We start from the raw sequence: 23,636 nt of genomic DNA on the forward strand, positions 1-23,636 counted from the left end.
GTATCTAGGAGCTGATTGGCTGGTTGTTAATCACTCTCCACTTCTTGAAGCTTGACACATCCGGCCCTAAAGATCATTCTCTCTGGCCTTAATCTCACCAGGGTATTCCCACCAGCCCAGCACAGATGGGTGGCATACCAGGGGGTCTCTGACAGGACATTGTGGACATTAGGCAGTCATTTCTACACGTGACTCACAAAAAACAAATATTTACATTTATTTTATTTAATTTGGTACAAAAACATAAAAATAGTCTGAAAATAATGTGAGGTAATCTCCACATATTATATTCACTGTCATAACAACAGTCAACAGTGGCAGCTCATTGGCCGACAAGGATGGGGGGGCTACTTACTCCAATGTAGGTAAAACACCCCAAACTGAATTGACAATGAATAGGTTCTGGTTCCAGCCTGTAGGAGCACCAGGGATTTCTCCTCATGTGGTGGTAACATCTTCTGACTAGTGTATGTGCAGCCGCGTTCTTGCTCCTCAGGGATGTGGTGCGCGTATTACCAGGCAGGGGGCCCAAAGCGTAGGACCAGCTTCTCCTGGTCATCCAGGTCTTTCTGCACCTTCTTTCTCATGTAGAATATGGGACAGTCACGGCTGGGAAGCGGAACACAAGTTAAACAACGTATTAGAGATCAGTTGCCCACAAGTGACAAACACACACACTTGCGAGCTACATGAAGGATGATTGGTCGTCGTTCCTTTTGGCGCTCTCATATGTTAATACAGTCCTCATGCACCTAGTCTCAGTACGCCGTGCAGTGTGAGGCGCTTGGTGCGAGTGAGCTGCCAGGTCCAGCACAACTGTGCAGGTGGCTTTTTTTTCCAGTTGCAATGCGGTGTGACTAGGACACTCCAGGAGACGGTGCTGTTGTATGTGAGGGGACGCGGTACACTTATACAGTGTCCATGCGGACGTAAGTCAACATAGAAAAAAAACGCGAAAAATTCATGTCTACCGGTTTCATGACAGCCTATTGCTTGTGTTGACCTTTTGACCTTAGCCATGTTGACACTTTTCACGTGTCAACCTATGGCCTTTCGCCCAATAGTGGTTAACCTATGGACGGTCAACCTTAATTGGGTCAACCTTATGACCATACTCTCTGGGGGAAGGCTACATTTCTGCATTATAGGCAGTTATCCACTAAATTTTTGGGCCTGATTCAGGTTTGTAAGCAAGGGAAAAGGGAAGCAACAGGGCAAAACCATGCTGCGCTGCAGATGGGGCAGATGTAACAAGCGCAGAGTGCTCGATTTCAGCAGTGTATGAAAACAACCTGTCTTTAAACATTTGTTGGCTACATGCAGAAGCAGCCAGTATTCACCCTGCACAGAAAACATCTAATTGTGTTTCCTCCCCTTCACATGCCATGTTCCGGACACAGAGTTATGTGCTCTGCTTACACACATGAACCGGACCCTTATTACATGGGCCGGCAAGTGTGGTCTACAGTCCCTAGTATCTGTTGCAACTACAGCGCCCAGCACAGCAACAGGTGTCAGTCATCAAACACGTGATCAGAACATGGTGGGAACTGCGGATCGATAACGGCTGAGGCGTCACCCGCTGAAGGCAACGCTCTTTGATACAGCTGGCAGCAACAGCATAGAGTCACTGACTGCAAGTATCAAACCAATAAATGTAATAAATCAAGTCCCAGTAATGTGCAATAGCCGCATTATCCCAGAACTTTTTTATTTATTTTTCCCTCAATCAAAAAAAAAAAAAAAAAAGGGAGGTGTGTGTACACACAGCGTAACCCCGTACATCTGCACAAACACACCTAGCGGAATGCATCACATACTGTATATATAACTCAGGGACATAACACCGGTGACAAATCTCAGGGTATGAAGATGAGCACAAATACAGCGACAACTGAAATTCCTGCACCAGCCACAGTAAACAGAATTAAAACCCCAATACCACCGTCCACAACCCCCCACGCACACTCCTGCCCTCCGAAGTTTATGAACGTTGTAAATTTACAAGTGGTGCAGAAAGAAAACAAGAGCTGCCATAAAGCACTACGGCTGTCAGTCTCTCTGCCATTTCCCAGAGACCTTTGCACCTGAAGCTGGAGTATCTCTCTACAACGGCTGCCTGCGGCCAGCACCTGCCGTCGGTGCCCAGGGACCGTGAGACAGAACTTTCTCTCCGTCTACTGCACCTCATCTCGCAATCAACTCCGGCTGCGGTGATAAGAGATCTCTGCAAGCCATATCCTAAAGCACACATGTGCAGAGGGACATATTCCACCCCACCCCTGGCAGCTGGCGAGCGGGCTCAAGGAATCTGCAGCTGGATGGGCTCCAGTTTGCTTTTCCCTTGGGAATTTGGAGTGGTGTCATAAGAGCAGACATTATTGGTGGCAATACCATATAAAAGAGAGAATAGAGTCTGATCCTGGGCAGGTCAAATCAAAGTCGCACAAAGCTGTCCTGGCTGTTCAGCTATTAATGCAACAGGTGTGATATAGGTATGTTCAGTTACAAGGCCGGTAGTTTATCAGTGCGGTCACAGTGATTTGCGGGCCTGTAATCAGCGCATCACACTATGCTAGACGAGAACATATCTGCACGCAGCTGACTGGGTTGGGTTATTGTACGCCAAGTTTCCTCCTATATACCAATGCTGGTAGTGTGGTGCCGTTTCCCTATGGAGGTGCGAATAGGTCACTATTAGGTGAATTCAGCCTGCCGCAAAGTGCACCAGCTGCCGTGATGAATCCCATTCGCGAATCATCGACCCCACTGTATTGGTGCGTGTTTAAATGGTTTTTGTTTTACTAAAAAACAAAGCCCAATGACAGTAGCCGGGACGTCTGTCTCTGCTCCTTGGCCAAGGTGGTTCTAGGCCCGATCCTGGTTGTTCACCTCGGTCCCCGACTTATGCTGGCCACGCATCAGACCAAACTTTCATCCAACTAGTTGGTTGGATGGAATAAAAATCTGGGGTACTTGTTTCCTAGCACGGCCACAATCTTGTGGATCGTGTACCTTTAAGTTAAGGTACACGATCCACACGATGGACCCGATTTCCTTTGAAATCAGGTCCATTTTGCCGGCTAAGACACAATATCGGGGGCATCGCGTCGGTCGGGACCATTAACATTGGTCCCGACGCGACCGACGCGATGCCCCCGATTTTTCCATAGGCTTCAATGTTAAAAAATATTTTAACATTGAAATCGTGTCGGGAAAGGTAAAATATCGGAGGCATCGCGTCGGTCGGGACCATTAACATTGGTCCCGACGCGATGCCCCCGATTTTGGCGTCGGGTTGGCGTCTATCGTGGGGTGTGGTTTACGCCGTTAAATTTGGGGGGGTTGGGAATATTTTGCATTGAATCCAATGTAAAATCGGGTCCCAGGGACCCGATTTACATTTCATTCAATCAAAAAATCGGGTCGGTCGCGTCGATCGCATCGCATGCGATGCGATCGACGCGATTTTTCCGACACGACCACCCCGATGTAAATCGGTGTGGCCGTGCTAGGAAACAAGTACCAAATCTGGTACTGGATGGGAGCAAATGTAATTTAGTAATTTGCTCCAAAAAGCTGGAAACGGACAAAACCTGTCGCTCAGACAAAGTAATGTAGTTGTATCTGTTTGATTTAAATAATTTCACTGAATGTTTTTGTCCATTTTCCTGGGTTTGTCAGCAAATTGCTCATTGTCGTTTGCTCCCATCTAGTACCAGATTTTTATTCCATCCAACCAACTAGTTGGATAAAAGTTGGTCTGATGTGTGGCCAGCATAAGTTCTGGCCATTCCCCATGAATTCCAGTTTCCCATGAATAATACCTGTACATTTCTTGTAATAATGAAGTTCGATAACAGGGAATAGAAAGGTTCAGTCATGATCCTACAAACTGGCGCAAACTGGGTTAGCTGACTCAAGACATGCTAAAAGTATCCAGAAATCCGAATCAATGATGCTTGGAGGTCATCTGCAAGCTCTGGCCGAACAGGCAGACCGTGCCCAGGTGCAGAAGGAAAACCCGGCTGTGAAACTGGTTGGAACCGTGCGAAAATCTGGACCAGACACTGGCGGAAGCGGTATACCAGTATTGTGCCCATTCAGGTGTTGTTTTAACAGCTGACCTGACCTGCGCACTTTAAGAACACATATGCTTATATATTATGTTCTTAATTTTGCTGGTTATGAAAACATTACTCGATTTCAATTACAAAACAAAAACACAATTACAGATATACACTAAGCCCTGCAACACACTCTGCCAATGTATCGCATGCAGCCTCGCATAAGATATCCTGGCTGGGAGCTGCAGGGCTTCCTGTCGGCTAGGATTATATGCCGTCCTTTTTATACCATGTATCATATGCAGTGTATCCTATGGGACCGCGCATCGGACCGGATTTGGAGGTAAAACATGATATTACACTTTTCACACGATTTATCAGCCCGATGGGTCGAACACATGTAATAAGGGGCCATAAGTGTATGGGCACCTTACTTGCACCGGACTCTATTTAGCGAGAGTCACTGGCGAAGTCTCCTCTTTTGCATGCGGACAGCTATTTGCAGGACAATACCAAAAACATTAAACATTTAAGGCTCATACACATGTTAATAGCCTGTTTTTCAAGACATCTGTCTAGATCGTTTAGAAATCAAGCACTGATTGGTCCGTGTGTATGCCCCATATCGATGGTGTTGAACGGTGCAACGCGCCACCATCACTGGCACAGATCTTGCCAACATGTAGTCTAGTGTTCTACAAGAGAACACTGGTTAGCACAGATCGCCCACACACACACATCGCTATGTTTGTATGGGAGATCCAGCAAGCCCTGTGTGCTGGGCAATCTGACTAGCCTAGATTGTTCAGCACACCAAGTTGCCGCGCGTGTATATGCCTTTGGTGGGCTGAGCGATCTAGGCTAGTCAGATCGCTGAGCGATCTAGGCTAGTCAGATCGCTGAGCAGGACCACGCATCACCACTGCTATGGGGTATACACACGGAGCATTCAGTGCTTCATTTCTAAGTGATCTAGACAGATCGCTAAAATAGTCCCATGTGCATGCCACTTTAAAGAGGAATAATACAACAAAAAGCAGAATAAAAAAAAGCCTAACAAAAATAAAAGCATCACCATAAACTAAATGTAATAAAAATGATCTATGTTTCAGCAACAAGTTCTTTCATTTAAGCACTGGACATAAAAGTGACGGCAGACAAATTGTAACGTGGCCCTCAATAGCATAGGTCATCCAGCCGCTATAAATATCATCCTTCCGCATTGTGTCCTGTTACAGTCTGAGAACGCTACCCGACAATCCTCACCTAGTACACAGAACATCCTCATGTAGACTTCCCTGACAGCGCTGGCACTGAGTCCACAGGCGAGAGAACTTCTCTTCCAGGGAACCCAGGTGAGAGATCTGCAAGAGAATATATAAGGGGGAAGTGTTAGCGTCCTGCAGGCTCTGAGCACCGGGATTGAACCACCGTGTAAGCGCGGATGGTACCCAGAAGGCTAAATAACGTGACAGAACACACGTAGGGCCCAGAGCAGATTCATGTATATGGAATAGTGCGAGTGCGTACAGAATGCTTTATGTCTGTAAGAGAAACTCTGCAAACCTAATGAGCCGGATCTACTTTCACACCATTATCCAATGTAATAGGGTGTGAGAATCAGAACGTGAGTGATTTTGGTGGAGTTTTCCCATTCATTTAAAGCAGCAATCATTTACAATGAAAAACCAGGTTGATTTTGCCAAGAAAATGATTGCTGCTTTAAAAAAATAACCAACAAAAACAAATGGGGGGGGGGGGGGGGGAGGAAACAGACGGACTCTCCTAAAACATCTCACTTTCTGATACTCACACCCTATTACTTTTGGCCCCATGTGCGTATGTGTGTGTGGTAGAGTAGAGAGATCTTCCTCACTGTGTGTCTCTATAGATATACATCTACCTACTTTATAGAAACACCAACACAAGGATGCAGCAAGCCAGGAGATCTCACCTCTTTCTGGTGCAGCTCGGATTCCCTCTTCTTGCAGTAGTTACAAACAGCACCTGACGCCAAAAACAGAACAGTAATATATACTTCATGTTAACATAAATGCCGATAGGTCTGAGGGACATTATACTGACTCTTTATACAATGCATACATGGCATAAAATCCTAGTAATCTGATATTGGGCCGATTCAGATCAGTTAAGCAACGCTGCAATTTTTGCAGATGGGCAAAATCATGATGCACTGCAGGTGGGGCAGATGTAACATGTGCAGAGAGAGTTAGATTTGGGGGAGTGATTTTGTTTCTGTGCAGGGTAAATACTGGCTGCTTTATTCTTACACTGCAATTTCGATGTGTTTGAACCCCACCCAAATCTAACTCTCTCTGCACGTTACATCTGCCCCATCTCCAGTGCAGCAGGGTTTTGTTCAATAGAGTATATATGCAAAACTGTGTTGTGGCATGGGCTCGCATCCAATCAGCTATCTTGTACTTTAATACATCATGGAGGATGGTAACAGGTGCTGAATCTAAAGGGGCGTTGAGCCCTACATAAAACCCCCAATTGTAGAGAATTACCGGTTTACTAAGAGCAGAAACTGGGGTTTATGTACTTAGCCATAGAGAGATAAAGCGGACGGAGATAAAAAAAAGCAACCAGCCAGCTCCTAGAGTTGCACCAAGCTACGTAGTTGATGCGTATAGCAGCTTTACATAGCAGGATTGAATGAAGTGCGGCATGCATCGCACCTTCGAAGTGCTGCCAGGCCCGTTCAATGGGAGGTGGGTGAAAGCACTCGCCTGCTACCATCCACTTTAATGGCATAGCGGGAGCGAGGGATTGCACGCACCCAGTCATGCAGAGACATCCTTATTGCAATGCAGGCACATTGCAGCAAGGACACATCTGTAACCATCACTTTTCAAACACAGCCTGTACAATGACAGTTAGGAGCTGACTGACTGGGACCTTATGTCCATAAAGTTTTTCTCTCTCTAATGTAGTGTACACACAGTGCAATCCCGACTAACCTTCTATTCCATTTTGACTATATAGTCTAAGTCGAATAGAAAAATCGATTTGAAATTGAACTGTTTTCAACCGCATTCAATGCAGATTTGATCCCGTTTAGTGGACATTGTATAGTACAGACCTGTACTATATAGACAAAATCAAAAGCGTTTTGTATGCAATGCAATCCAATCCCAAGTGAATCGCAAGACGATCACACGTTTTTAATAAGGTTGGCCAGCTTTGTCGGAAACGGAAGCAAATTGGTGAATTCATGGACGGTTTTCGACAGTCTGCAGACAGCCGGAACAGTGAATTCTGACTGTCGATGTGCTGCCGGGCTGGGATTCCAACTGTAGGGACGTTCCGACATTCGGAATCACGGTTTGAATATACCCCTCTAAACTTAGAACATAGACCCCACGGCTCAGTAGATTTTCTGCTCTTCTTACAATCAGCGGTCGCACAGTTCTGCTCTGCAGCACATCAGAAACCTTGGGGTTAAGTTACCCAAGAGGAGAGTCAGCAGTTTTGCTGGATGCCCATATCCTGCCATATAATCCGTACACTCAGCTACTGCGTATTCTCTGCAGGACATAACATATCCCGCCATACACTCAGCTACCGCGTATTCTCTGCAGGACAGAACATATCCCGCCATGCACTCAGCTACTGCGTATTCTCTGCAGGACATAACATATCCCACCATACACTCAGCTACTGCGTGTTCTCTGCGGGACAGAACATATCCCGCCATACACTCAGCTACCGCGTATTCTCTGCGGGACAGAACATATCCCGCCATACACTCAGCTACCGCGTATTCTCTGCAGGACAGAACATATCCCGCCATGCACTCAGCTACCGCGTATTCTCTGCAGGACAGAACATATCCCGCCATGCACTCAGCTACCGCGTATTCTCTGCAGGACAGAACATATCCCACCATACACTCAGCTACCGCGTGTTCTCTGCGGGACAGAACATATCCCGCCATACACTCAGCTACCGCGTATTCTCTGCGGGACAGAACATATCCCGCCATACACTCAGCTACCGCGTATTCTCTGCAGGACAGAACATATCCCGCCATGCACTCAGCTACCGCGTATTCTCTGCAGGACAGAACATATCCCGCCATGCACTCATCTACCGCGTATTCTCTGCAGGACAGAACATATCCCGCCATGCATACACTCAGCTACTGCGTATTCTCTGCAGGACATAACATATCCCACCATACACTCAGCTACTGCGTGTTCTCTGCGGGACAGAACATATCCCGCCATACACTCAGCTACCGCGTATTCTCTGCGGGACAGAACATATCCCGCCATACACTCAGCTACCGCGTATTCTCTGCAGGACAGAACATATCCCGCCATGCACTCAGCTACCGCGTATTCTCTGCAGGACAGAACATATCCCGCCATGCACTCAGCTACCGCGTATTCTCTGCAGGACAGAACATATCCCGCCATGCATACACTCAGCTACTGCGTATTCTCTGCAGGACAGAACATATCCCGCCATACACTCAGCTACCGCGTATTCTCTGCAGGACAGAACATATCCCGCCATACACTCAGCTACCGCGTATTCTCTGCAGGACAGAACATATCCCGCCATACACTCAGCTACCGCGTATTCTCTGCAGGACAGAAAATATCCCGCCATACACTCAGCTACCGCGTATTGTCTGCAGGACAGAACATATCCCGCCATACACTCAGCTACTGCGTATTCTCTGCAGGACAGAACAGATCCTGCCACACACTCAGCTACTGCGTATTCTCTGCAGGACAGAACAGATCCTGCCACACACTCAGCTACTGCGTATTCTCTGCAGGACAGAACATATCCCGCCATACACTCAGCTACTGCGTATTCTCTGCGGGAAAGAACATATCCCGCCATACACTCAGCTACTGCGTATTCTCTGCAGGACAGAACAGATCCTGCCATACACTCAGCTACTGCGTATTCTCTGCAGGACAGAACAGATCCTATGACACAATCAGCTACTGCGTATTCTCCGCGGGACAGAACATATCCCGCCATACACTCAGCTACTGCGTATTCTACGCAGGACAGAACGCATCCAATATTGCACGTAGTATTATCTGTAGAAAGTATCCGGGGTCATACGGTTTTAATCAGAGGCACCTGCTGATTTGCAACAGTTTTTCCCTAAGTGACCTTACTATAGACCAAACAATTGCAGCCAGTATCTCCTACCTAGTTACCTTCATGCAAAACAGAAATTAATTTTCATATTGTCCTTTGGATTGGAAAACAAAGGAATCTTATATGAAACAATACCGCCCTTTTCATCCCTGCACAGGACATAGTAAAATAGAAGATTATATTTGTTTAGTTCTTGTGAACCTGTCAACATCAGAAACTCAGAACGTTACGATGAAGACGTTGTTGAACTGTCAACATTGTGAACATGTTGACATCCTGCAGATGCAGACATATGAAATGTTGACATTGTATAGGTACCAGTGGGTTAGGGGTAGGCACTAGGTGGAGGGTTAGTGCTAAATTGCAGTAATAGGAAAGTTAGGGTAAGACAATATGGCCGATCAACGGACGATTGGTAAGAGCGCACACACTTGCCAATCGGTGCACCCAGTAGCAAACGTACTGACCACATACATACAGATGCGTATACATCTTTATATATATCGCCCCCGCAGCTGAGCGATGCGATATATCGGTGTCGTTCACAGACATTTCAAGGGTATACACACACACACACACACACACTAGTCTTGTGATATGTCAGCCGCTCAACTTAAAGACGAATAGATCGCTCATACCCCTTTCACATCGCACCTCAGCTATTGCTGGGTTGCTGACGTGTTGACCCGGGTCGTCTACCCTGGCAAATCGACCCGTTTATAATAACGGTTAAACCTGGGTATAATGGGTGTGACTTGGCTTTGCGATCTGAATACTCCTCTTTACACCGATTCTTTCACACCGTACCCAGTTTCAGATTAGGCATTAGGGGGAGCAGGACCATTAGGGTTAGGAACTGGGGGAAGGGTTAGGTTACAGCAGGCATGGCCAAACTATGGCCCTCCAGCTGTTGTGAAACTACAAGTCCCATCATGCCTTGCCACAGTTTTGCTATTAGGGAATGCGTAAACTATGGCAAGGCATGCTGGGATGTGTAGTTTCACAACAGCTGGACGGCCACAGTTTGTACATACTTGGCGTTAATTCTGTGATTAAGGTTAGGCAGTAAGAAGAGGCTTAGGCACTAGTCGGAGGGTTATGATTAAGCTATGGGGAAGGTTAGGATTAGGCAATAAGGGGGGCTGGCGTAAGGCTACAGGAGGAGTATATTGGGGTAAGGCACTAGGGGGGGGGGGGGGTCAGGCTATAGGAAGAGTGGTCATAGGGTTGTACAGTTCATGTCTCTCTCGCTCTGTGTATCTATGATATAGATCTCTTTATATAAAATTTATGCATTTTTCCTGTAGTATTTTTTTTTGTTTATTGGAAAGTTTTTGTCAATTTTATGACTACCATGAACAGAGGTCTTGAATGTGTGGCAATATTAAGCACTTGCAAAGTGTTGCATGTTTATTGATAATAACGATCATAAATGTCTAAATATTTTAGCAGAGTATGTAAACAGTCAGATAATAAATTACACTCAAAGTGATCATATAAAGCAGTTACTGTATTTACCATCTAATCTTTTACATTAAGCTACGAGAAAGGAAGAACCGAGGATCGCAGGGTGGAGGAATCACATATATGTACGCGTTTCGCTGTGGAATGGAATGTGCACCAACTGCACATCCCGTATGGAATCTGGGCTTGGTGTAAAATCACAACGCACATGTGTAAACGGAAACAGCATAGCCGGACCATTAACATTCAGCTTCTGAGAAGCCGCTGACCTTTTCTACAGGTGGAGAAACGCGTGTACATCTTCACCCACCCTACCTGCATTTATGTGGTGTGCGGAGATTGTAACCGGCATCCTCAGGAGAATGCTGCAACATAGGACAGCAGCCGGGGAGCGGGGATGGGACGGGACGACTACCCTGCCTCAACTTCTAAGCCTCAAAAGGACTAAGATTTCACTCTTTAAGATGTATTAACCATTAATATTTAATATAATTAATTACCTGGCCAGGGACAGACACTTACAGGTAAGTAGATAACTACATACTGTATAACATCTACTAACTACAACGATATTGATTTGCTCAAATAAGGTCAAAGCTGGGATTCAATCCTGAAATTGAAAAAATGCCCCGGGATTGGCATCCCTACCCGCCATGCTTTGAGACACCACGTCTATGCCTTACTGTAGCTACTGTACACTCTGGCATCAGACGTTCTCATGGCAACCGCCGCGCCGAGACACGTCCACCTCATCTGAAGAGTGTAAATCGTGGAACCCTCACCAGGTTTTATGGTCCTCACATGCTGGGCCGCAATCTTATTGTGATTACAGGTGCAGCTGCTCGCCCCTAACAACCAGGTGAATGGGCCTCCCTAACACATTAGTGGCCATTTGGAATATGTGTGCAATGGTTTGTATGGGACAAGCCCTGTTCTTCCGCAGCTCCCCCGGGTTCTTCCAGGGTGAGGTGTATTCCTGCAATGACCATTCTTCTTACACGCATTAATGATAGAAAACAACAGATTTAGGGACCATCCTGACATCTGCAACGCATCTCACACTCATACCTTCGGGCGAACAGCATCCGATGAACACCATTTTCAAACTCTGCTAGCACCTTCCGGCAGCCATTTTGTTAGCAAATAATCTAATCAATTCACCTCTACCCGTTTTATGCCTTCGAACATGTGAGGACCACGCGGATGCACACAAGGGTGGATCCGGTTGATAAATCTAAATTTACTAAGATGGGAGTTCTATTTGAGATGGGAAGTTGCCCACAGCAACCAAAGAGATACGCAGAGAGAGTTAGATTTGGGTGAGTTATTTTGTTTCTGTGCAGGGTAAATACTGGCTGCTTTATATTTACACTGCAATATAGATCTCACTTTGAAGTAAAAAGCCCACCCAAATCTAACTCTCTGCACATGTTACATCTGCCCCACCTGCAGTGCACATGGTTTTGTCCATTAGAAAAACAAATGTGCTTTGCGAGTGAACCAGAATTACCTCGCTATATTCAGATTACTGGGAAGGACTGAGAAAATAAGGAGAGACTTCGACACAAATCTCCCTTGTTGCGGTACTCTTTACTTAGAAGGGCGCCCATCGCGGGCATCGCATGCCATTATAATGGCATGCGATGCGACCGATGCCCGCGATTTTACATAGAAATCCATGTTAAAATGTAAGTCGCATCGGTCGCAGCAAGCCCGCGAGGGGCGGCGGTACGCGTCCTACGACCTTTTCATACCCCCACTATCCACGTCGGCGTGGAGTTGAGAATAGAAAGTGTGGCGAGCGCAGCGAGCCACCGAGCCCCGCGAGGGGGCGCGGATACCTTCACAGGTATCCACGTCCCCTCGCGGGCTTCACAGGTGTCCGCTGCGCTCGCCACACTTTCTATTCTCAACTCCACGCCGACGTGGATAGTGGGGGTATCAAAAGGTCGTAGGACGCGTACCGCTGAGCTCGCCACGCTTCGGGTTCACGTTGATCGTGGGGTGGCGTTAACAATTGGGGGGGCCATTTCACACTTCAGGGTGCCTATTTGGCCTCTGTGGGCCATTTAACATTGTTCCCTATGTCAAATCGGGTCAATTGGGACATTTAACATTGTTCCCTATGGGAAATCGCGTCGGTAGCATCGCATGCGATTTTTTGGTCGCATGCGACCGCCGCAATTTTTTACCTTGCGATGCCCAAGATCAAAATCGTGGGCGCCCTTCTAGGTAAAGAGTACCCTTGTTGCTAATAACTGAAGATGATGCATATCCGAGTGATCTACAAGCCATAGTATTTGGCATTTTAATACTCTGTACTGCTAACAATGGAATATCCCTCCACGTAATAACATACAGCAAACTAGTTTCCCTTCTGTTCCCTTGAAGCCTATTCTGCTCTGTTTGAAATGTTTACATGTGTCACCTAGACAGTGTGGGCAGTCTTGAGGTAAGGTGGCGGCAGCCATTTTGTGACTTGTTAATCCCACGTTTGCAGTTTGTGGAGGAATGGGATCATTCGTCAGACTGCATTTAGGTCTACAGTCATTAGGTCGACCCCACTAGGTCGACTGGCAGGAAGGTCGACCTGACTTAAGGTCGACATGGGCCAAGGTTGACATGACTTAAGGTCGAATTTGCATAAAGGTCGACATGAGGAAGGTCGACTGGTCATAAGGTCGACATGGGTTTTTCATTGTTTTTTGATCCGAATGTCGACACATGGACACAGTTGGCAATGAGAATCGGACCCTCGCATCGCTCGCTATGCTTCAGGCACGGTGCCTCGCTGCGCTCGGCACACTATTTTATTCTCCCTCCACGCCCTAGTGGATGGTAGGGCATGAAATACCGCCTGTCGGCACATGTCGGCTCAAAAAACAGTGAAAAACCCATGTCGACCTTTATGCAAATTCGACCTTAAGTCAGGTCGACCTTCCTGCCAGTCGACCTAGTGGGGTCGACCTAATGACTGTAGACCTAAATGCAGTCTGACGAATGACCGCATCCCTTTGTGGAGACTACAGGCACAGCTTAAAAAAAAAAAAAGGAAAATAAATCATAGAGAATAAAATAAGATCCAGGAAAGCAAACGACACCATATTATAAACCCTGGGATCCTGGACTCCGTACATACACCCCAGACTGCATACTAGGGTTGTGTGTATATGCTCCTGAGTAAATGTTCCTTCTGATGGGACATACAGACTCCTGCTTCTCAGTGCTCACTGCTGCTAGCATGTGATAAGCTGGTAGAAATAGAAGCCCGGGATTTCCTATTATTACACCACTGCTGTTGCTTATTTTTTTCCTCTGGTCAGAGAAGATGTTGAGCAAAAGCAGAAAAAAATGTTTTTTTTTTTTTTTTTTTCAAATGAGGAACTTTCTTTTGCACACTGCAAGAAATGGTGGGCCGTTCTGGGAAGACACATACACGTCGCTAGGTTTCTTTTTGGCAATGAGATTTAATTTAGCATTCTGCAAACTCCTGCATTTTCCTAGCACAGGCACAAATCAAATAAAAAATAGCTCCCTCAGCTCGTGGCCCTACGTACAAATGCAGGGCCTAAATGACGGCCCCAGGGGCTTGGGTCAATTGTGAGAGGCAGAGAATATGTGACCAGTACCGTGTGGGTGTGGTCATGTGGGTGTGGCCATGCTACCCTCTTCCATCATTAGCCCCAATGTCCCCATAGCTTGATTCTATAAGGAACATAGTAAAACTATTATATTATTGATATCTGACCTTGGAATGCTGGGGGGTTGCTCATTATCACTATGGGCCTATTTGTATGTTGTGGCCTGGAGCTGTTGTATCATCTGCCCCAATGCTAATCGGATTGCTGGGTTGGTTACCCGGGTTATAAGCTTTGGTGCTTTCATACTGCATCTTGACATGTCGGCAGCCCAGCATTTACCCGGGTCCGAGGCGAGGTATGGGTACTAGAGTCTTCAGAGCTGGGGAACACACTGGACGATATCCCCAACGATTTAGCAGATTCCGATGGGTTTGAACATCAAACACAAAACCTCATCCAGTTGAGCGCTGAAAATGCTTCGTCAGCCACGTTCTCCGCACTGTGTACATGCAGGATGACGGCGGATGCTGCCGCTCGTCACGGCTAACATCGGCAAGTGTGTGCTTGCCAGTGCGGGCACCCCATCCCTGACGATCATGTTGGGTACATCCATTGCTTAGTGCAGGGATGAGGAACCTTCGACCCTCCAGCTGTTGTTGAAGGACACATCCCAGGATGCTTTGCTACAGATTTAGCAAGGCCAAATAACAAAACTGTTGCAGTGCATGCTGGGATGTGTAGTTCAGCAACAGCTGGAAGGCCAAAGGTTCCCCATCCCTGGCTTAGTGTGTACTCAACTAAAATCAGCCAACAAGCAAAGAACTGAACAAAGAGCAAGGAGATACTGAAAATTCTGCGAGGCCCTCAAACCGCTCGTTAAGTAATAACTTATAAAAGAGAAGTAACATAACAAATTAAAGCAAAATGTGTGAGATGGCCAAGTGCTCTAATTACGTTTCATTAATTAACCAGCGTACGCACCGACGGTATTCTCCACGCCTGTGCATCGGTGCAGCTCGCTGAGCAGAGGCTGGTGGGGGAACGTTACCTTCTGTGCCCCAGATTAGCCGGTGTGTGAAAGTCAGGTACCGCACAAGCCAAAATAACACGACTAACAATAGGACATTCAATCCACATATTTCGGAAAGAGGAAATCCGAGAGACTGTTGTGCAAGCAAAATCCTGAAATAATTCTGCTAAATAAAAACTCGACAAAAATATAATGCCGGTACGAGGACTGCAAAGCACTAAGTAAGCAGCAGAAGAGACCGACAATAGATCAACAGCGCAAACCGTTTATCGGGCAATGATGGGGGACACTTACCGTCATGGTTCAGGGCGGCTTTGCATCCGATGCAGGTGCTGCGCTTCTTGGCAAAGGCCATCAAACCCCCAACCTTGGAGGTAAGGACGGTCTTACACCGGGTGTGTTCTCCTTCTGCAAAGCAGAATAAACAGCAGTCATGAAAGACCATCGTCCTCTGTTTCTGGTAACGGTATAACTTACCATGTATTTATTGTAGCACCTCTCTCAGGTCTTTAACGCTGACGGCCCTTGGTTTGACAGCCATGTTCCTTATGGCACCACAAGGGATCTGTAGCACCCAATTACCCACTTTCAGTTGAAAGAGCAGTGGTTGTCAACCTCGGTCCTCCAGTACCCCCAACAGTGCATGTTTTCCAGGTGCATAGATTCACTGACACATGTTAAAAGATCGCAGGTGGAGCTAATTATGTCAACTGTGATTCTGTGAGGAGACCGGCAAAACGTGAACTGTTGGGGGTACTTCAGGGCCGAGTTTGAGAATCACTGCAATTGAGGACAAGTACAGGGTACATAACCGTAGCTGCATCAGCAGACAGCACTGACATCCGTATTATCGCGGCAGAAAGCCGAAGGAATCGGTGACATCAAAGATGGTTTAAGTAAGAGAAGGTAAAGTACACGAGGGAGGAGGGCCCTGCTCGTGAGAGATTACATTCGGATGTTATTCAGGATCACCAATGATCCCAGAGTATGACACCTGAGGAACACTACAGTTACTCATTAAGTCATCCAGAAACAAAAATATTAAAAAAAAAGTGATTTGTGTTTATAGGTCATGCTTAGGGTCCGTTATGTGATGGGCGACAGGATTTGCTTTTGTCCACATATTTATTATTGGAAGCCACAAGCACTGGTTTCACCTTTTGACCATAAATAATTAAAAAAGATCCCAGGACACCAACACAGGGCAACCCAGCAAGTGCCCTGAGCTTTGGGAACCACTGACTTGTGTGATCACAGTAACTACTTAACCCAAGGAGGCAACTCATTTATGTGTAAGAACCTAGAATAAAAAAAAATGTTTTTGGGGGAATGGAGAGAAAAAAAAAAAGAAAATCTAAAATTTTAAATTAAGAAAAATTAAAATTGCATACCTAAAATATTATTTTATCCATATAAAGCTAAGATAACAAAATCTGATAAATATTGGTGTCCCCACTCTAGCTTACCTTGGTGCTGGGATTGCCCCCAGCATGGCGGTCTGGGGCCCCGATACAGCGATCCGTCCCGGCGCTTGGAAATTATGTAATCTCCAAGCACACTGTAATCTCCAAGCACACTACACTGCAGTGTAAACGAAGAAAATCCCGGATCCGACCTGGCTTGCAACTGTGTTCCGAATACCGGGTCGGATGCGGGATTTTGATGTAAAAGGGGTACAAGTCCCAGATATGTAACCCACTGGTTTGCTTACGATTGACATTTCATTTGAGGGTTGTGGTAGTTGCCTGGTTGCTACGTACTTCAGCAGAACGCCAGCACTTACTCAGTAGAACGCTCTCAGCCTTGGTCTCCCCCAAGATGGGCTCAAAGATTCTCAGGAGTGGTTTAGCAAGCTGCTGCTCCAAATAATACTGCGTGTCAATGGGAATGTTATTCTCTAGCACATAGATAGGGTCCTATAGAAAAAAGGTAAAAACAAATGCACCATTTTTTTAAGCCACACATACACCTTTAACACTGGAAACACGCCTTACATTTTTAAACGGAAATTGCAGCATTATAAAATGATCATGTGATTAGACCGAAACGCGATCCTTTGCTTTAACCCTTTGAGTGTCTCTGGCACTTTTAGCGGATATTTTGAGGATCTCTCACAGCAAGGTTGGCACTCAAAGGGTTAAAACAACAGCATATATCACAGGATCTCAAACTCAGTCCTCAGGACCCCACACAGCGCCTGTTTTGCAGGTCTCCTAATAGAATCACAAGTGAAATAATTAGCTCCGCCTGTGGATCTTTTAAAATGTGTCAGTGAGTAATGAGTGCACCTGTCGGGTGACCTGGAAAACGCGAAGGGTGGGGTCCTGAGGACCGAGTTTGAGAACCATTGGCATATATATATATATATATATATATATATATATATATATATATATATATATATATATATATATATATATATATATATATATATATATATATATATATATATATATATATATATATACATACATACATATATATATATACATATACACACACATATATACACACATACACACACACACACACAATAGAGGATAAAAACAATACGGGAGGAAAAAGGCGTGAAAAACAAACAAAAAAAAAACCCTTAGTTTAACATGTGGTTGTCCCAATATTTCTGCCTATGCAGCCAACCTGGTGACTGGAATCCTGTGACATTATGGAGGTCTTAATAGCCGAAACACTCACAAGGTATAGGTTACTTAGTTAACATCTATAGGCTTCTTTCTCATACAGATCTGCTTGGCACAAGCCAAAGAAAGACCATCACTGCTGTGTGTGTGTGTGTGTGTTTGACAGGTGCACTTTAGGTGCCATATTTAAATTTCAAGAGGAATTTCAAGACCCTTCGCTGGCCCTGTCACAAAAGCCTGGTTGTTGACTAGGTACTTATCTTTAACACAACAATCAAAGGGAAAGCCGTTCTAAATACTAGAAACCAACTGCTGTATATTCCCTTTGTCCTGACATTCATCAAAAACACACACAAAAAAACCCCGGAATAATCTGTCATCTAGTTCACAGGAGGTATAATGAATTCTTAATTCACGTTAGAATAGTTCCCCTATAAGAAAACAATAGGGGAACAGCGCACACAATGGGGCTTGTAGCGATCACTGACTAAGCTTATTAAATAGATTACAGAAGTTCTCCCTGGTGAGGGGGAAGCACTTTCTCTGCCAAACCAGGTTCTGTAGAGAGGAGACTGACAAACCAGAAGTGCAACCTGCACCTAAGTCACTCTCTCCTCGCCGCACCTGAGCCCGCCCCCCCCCCACTTCCCCGATCCCTACCAAATCCTTTCACCTCTAACTCAAACACAAGTGTGTGTCACATCTACACAAGGACACAGTTCAACTGCACACAACTTTTTCCATCAAGTAGAATAGCAGTCCATTTGCTGGTCGCTTATAGGTGATGAGCCCGCTGCACAATGGCTTGTACAGGGCACCCAGGGGGAAACACATGCAAATACCAGCTAGCATCTGGAGAGTGGTTGCTGTTGTGGTAGCGGTGAAAGTGGGGTGGGGGGGCACAAGCTATGAATGTGTGATAGTCGCTCGCACCATGTTCCTCTGCGATATTTGGGTCAGTTCTGTGTGGGAGGAGGTGGGGGTTCTGCAGGGTTACCATTAAGTTTGGTTATTTAAAAAAAAAAAAGTTATGCCAAATATAATGCCTGCTTATATTTAGAAAAGTGTGCTAGAATAAGACACATTGGGCCAGATGTATCAAGCTTCAAAAAGTGATAAGGTGGAGAGTGATAAACAGCCAATCAGCTCTTAATTGCTATTTTTCAATCCCAGACTAACATGACAGGTAGGATCTGATTGGCTGGTTGTTTATCACACTCCCTTTTTATTGAAGCTTGGTACAGGCATGAAGTATTACATGCATACAATAGAATGACAGGCCGTAATTAAACACAGACACAGTTGTACATCGCACCGACATGCAGGTCCCAGAAAGTACGGGCAGTTGGTGTGTGTAATACCCATGGGCAGCACACAGCACAGCTATACCTTTGGAGGAAACGTTTAGATATTATCCACGGTCTGCTAAGTGTAGGTCTCAGTTGGTCATTCAATCAGCCTTTAAGGGCCTCAATGATACGTAGATGTACAGCAGGCATGTCCAACCTGTAGCCCTCCAGCTGTTGTGAAACTACACATCCCAGCATGCCTTGCCATAGTTTAAGCATTCCCTAATATCAAAACTGTGGCAAGGCCTTCTGGGATGTGTAGTTTCACAACAGCTGGAGAGCCGCAGGTTGGACATACCTGATGTACAGTATACTAAAGCAGGCCTGGCAAGCCTGTGGCTCTCCAAGTACCAGCATGCTCTGCAGCAGCATAACAACGCGTGTGCAAAGTGCACTCGCCAAAGTGCTCAGTAACAGGAGCCAGATGCTGCACCTAAACATTACACGCAGCACCCGACTCCTGTCACCATGTAGGAGCGAGCACAAAAACTGGTTTCCGGACCCCAAAGTGACGAAAGCTGGCATTTCGGGCCACGAGGCTGCGCCCCTACCTCCACTTTTGTGCACTATATATGTTCCAGCACCGGGTAGCACCGCAGGTAAGGACCCTGCTGATGCTCTGCCACAGTTTTCATAATATTAATAGAAAAACTGTCAGGGCATGCTGGGACTTGTAGTTTCACAATAGCTGCAGAAGCACAGGCCAGGCCTAGAAGACTCACCTCAGACTTCATGTATGCCGCGGCCCCCTTGGCAGCCCCGATGATCACATAAGGCACTCTGTCGCCTAAATTGGGAGCACTACCTGCGTCTCTCTTTCGCATTCTGTTAAAAAAAAACAACAACAACAAGAAAACATGGTCAGACAATATAAACACAGCCTCTGGCAGCTAATCAGGAGCCCACAATGGGTGCCTATTCTTACGCTCACTAACAAATAGCTGGACACTTAAAATGGATCTCAAGGGGGGGGGCTTTCTGTTTTTCGTCCCTTCCGACAGTATTTAATGTACCCACTGTTGAATGTCAAAGTCCGGAAATTGTTGAGAAAAAGGCAGTGATTTCATCAGTCCGTGGCCATTCCCACAAAACAGATCCCACTTTATTTTAAAGTCGGATCTATTTGTCAGTAACGGTAGCAGCATTCATTTATTTACAGTGTCTTATATAGCGCAGCATATTCCGTTGCGCTGTACAATTGGAAACAACAGTGATTAAACAAACGGACATAGAGGTAGGAGGGCCCTGCTCGCAAGCTTACATGCTATCGGGATAATAGGAGGGATACAGAAGGATAGGAGTCCATAGCATGGCAGTCCCAGCAGATTACTAGACAGTTCTGATGGGATGAAATTAGATATGATGCTACTGGAGGTTGTGTGGGGGTCCCTAATATGATCAGCAATATTTAATAGGAGAGTGTCGCTATTTCCGCCGGGATTGAATACCGCCCTAAAATGTTTTATTGGGGAACTCTCTGTCCATAATGAAATATTTCCCTAGCACAGGACAGTGGGCAGATGTTTCTGTGCAGGACTAATCCACAAAACAATTCAATTATTTGTGGTACATTACCACGGGCTAATTGATCCCTTGGGGCTAATCAAATTATCCGGGGGCATCGCATGCACTAAAAAATCGGGTGCGATGGTACCGACGCGATGCCCCCATAGGGAACAATGTTAAATGCCTCAATTTACCCGCGATGCCCCCGATTTCCCATAGGAATCAATGTTAAATGGCTCAATTTACCCAAATCATCATAGGGAACAATGGTAAATGGGCCAGAAAACCCCAAAAACACAGCTGAAAAGTGAAATGTCCCCCCAAAAGTAGTTTACGCCACCCCACGATCAACGCGAACCCGAAGCGTGGCGAGCGGCGGCGGTACGCATCCTCCGACCTTTTCATACCCCCACTATCCACGTCGGCGTGGAGTTGAGAATAGAATAGTGTGGCGAGCGCAGCGAGCCCGAAGCGTGGCGAGCGCAGCGAGCCCCGCGGATACCTGTGAAGGTATCCGCGTCCGCTCGCCTAGCTTCGGGCTCGGTGGCTCGCTGCACTCGCCACGCTTCGGGCTCGGTGGCTCGACACACTATTCTATTCTCAACTCCACGCCGACGTGGATAGTGGGGGTATGAAAAGGTCGGAGGACGCGTACCGCTGCGCTCGCCACGCTTCGGGTTCGCGTTGATCGTGGGGTGGCCTCAACTACTTTTGGGGGGACATTTCACTGTTCAGGGGTGTTTTTTGGGTTTTCTGGCCCATTTACCATTGTTCCCTATGATGATTTGGGTAAATTGAGCCATTTAACATTGATTCCTATGGGAAATCGGGGGCATCGCGGGTAAATTGAGGCATTTAACATTGTTCCCTATGGGGAAATCAGGGGCATCGCGTCTGGACCATTTAAGCCTTTTTTAGCCGCATACGACGCAACCGACGCGATATTGACTTTTTTCAATGGGAAAATCGGGGGCATCGCGTCGGTCGCGTCGCAGACCACTAAAAATGACACTTGATGCCCGCGATTGTGGCCGTGCTAGGAAACAAGTACCGTAACTTCTAACAAGAGTAACCAAATAGCAGTAACGTTGTGTGACATCAGCACTCAGTCGTCGCGGACAGTGGGATAGAACGTTACGCACACACAGCCAGTGAAGGCCTCTGTGCGACAAGTCACTCCCGGTATGACTTGCGCTAGTGGGAGAGTGGAACAGATGCAAGAACTGGAAAAACTCAGCCCCTTATTACTTGCTTACACTTCTAGATCTGCAGAGATGCAGCCGGATACCCAAGGGAGACCCTCAATGTTATCAGCAGTCAGCGAAGCATCGTAGCTTACATGGTGGCCGCACCCACACAGAAACAAGCGAGGTGGGTGTGGGAGGAAAGGTACTCAAGGTACTTGCCATACCACAAAAGGAGGGGGTGGGGTAGAGACACCTGGTCAGTCTGAGCTTGTGTTCACCAATGTGTAAACAGTATAACTTACAGGAAGACAGAGGGGAGGCACCGTGTACCCGTAGGAGCTGAACATTCATACAATCGGTCACATACATTATAGTGCGTTGAACCACCATCAAGACCACATAATGCAATGTAGTGTATCACAAGCGGTCGTAGGATGGAAGAAAGAACTCGGAGGTAATAGGTGGGCAGGCAGACCGCACAGTGACATCTGGCAGTACGCCGCACCGTACTGCCCCCATTGGGTAATCATCACTAACTACACATCTGCCCAGCGTCAGGCCTCATCTGCTGCATCCTGGATTATGGGGCTGGCCGCACACTACACAGAAACGGTGCGAACCGAATGAAAGATCAAATAATGAACATTCACAGCAGCTGAAATACAGTCTGTTCGGTTCCTGCCCAATCCGCCCAACTGACCACTATTCAGCCAAACTTCAGGCCGAATGGAAATCGCTGCAATACAATGTATTTTAGGCTCTGTTATCGGGCGTTCGCTCCCACCCGCTTCTCTGACGGTTGCACTATCGGCCATTTTTGCACTTCATACTGGGGAACCTCTGTAAAACCGTTGGTAATCAATTTGCTTTCCCCCTCTTTTTAATGAATAAATCTATTTTCTCCATCTCCCAGGTATATTACCAAGCAGCAGAATTGTAGAACAGTACGTGGTTTCAGGAGCACGGATAATAAAAATGTTCTGTTATTATTAGGCACTTTCTGCAAGTGACGTAAAGAAGAGAAGGCTGCAGCAATTATTAGTGATAATAAGCAGTGATAAGGGAGGAGAAGTGAGTCAGAGGAGAATGGGCCCATGGCAACCAATCAGCACTGAAGTAACATCTATAATTTGCATAATATAAAATTATACAGAGCAGCCGATTGGTTGCCATGGGCCACTTCTCCCTTATCACTGCTTCATATATCTACCACAGAGTCTACGGGTAGAAATATACCTTATGTTCCCACAATCTTGGGTTGGGTATGGGAAACCAGCATAGGATGTCGGCTGGCAGAATGCCAATACAGGTATCCAAACTGCCCTAATCCCGACAGAAACCAGACAGACTAACCCTAACCCCGCCCCCCCTTCCTGCAGCCCATACCCACCCCCCCTTCCTGCAGCCCAACCCCACCCCCCCTTCCTGCAGCCCAACCCCGCCCCCCCTTCCTGCAGCCCAACCCCGCCGCCCCCCCTTCCTGCAGCCCAACCCCGCCGCCCCCCTTCCTGCAGCCCAACCCCGCCCCCCCTTCCCAACAAAAAACAAACAAAAAAACACACACAAAAAGAAGTCTTTGGGTACAGTGACATAGGGGTGTATTCAATGCTTTCTGCGAGCTGTGACCGCGAGCAGTGCTGCCAGCTCGCTGTCACAGCTCGC

The 23,636-nt window shown here is 46.5% G+C and overlaps 1 protein-coding gene across 1 annotated transcript in view; it reads right to left on the reverse strand.

The window, feature by feature from the left end:
* Positions 1-204: 204 nt before the first annotated feature.
* The window catches only part of POLD1 (DNA polymerase delta 1, catalytic subunit), a 71,638-nt gene continuing 48,206 nt past the window's right edge, over positions 205-23,636 (reverse strand). Inside the window, exons 22-27 of the mRNA XM_083162254.1 lie at positions 20,004-20,106; positions 17,077-17,209; positions 15,588-15,701; positions 6,022-6,074; positions 5,334-5,431; positions 205-609 (exon numbers count right to left, since the gene is read on the reverse strand). Coding sequence (XP_083018380.1) covers positions 513-609; positions 5,334-5,431; positions 6,022-6,074; positions 15,588-15,701; positions 17,077-17,209; positions 20,004-20,106 — 598 coding nt within the window. The 3' untranslated portion in view covers positions 205-512. The remainder of the gene's footprint in view (positions 610-5,333; positions 5,432-6,021; positions 6,075-15,587; positions 15,702-17,076; positions 17,210-20,003; positions 20,107-23,636) is intronic.

The sequence above is a fragment of the Crinia signifera genome, chromosome 19 (genome assembly GCF_055691185.1).
Source record: "Crinia signifera chromosome 19, ASM5569118v1, whole genome shotgun sequence".
NCBI lineage: Eukaryota > Metazoa > Chordata > Amphibia > Anura > Myobatrachidae > Crinia > Crinia signifera.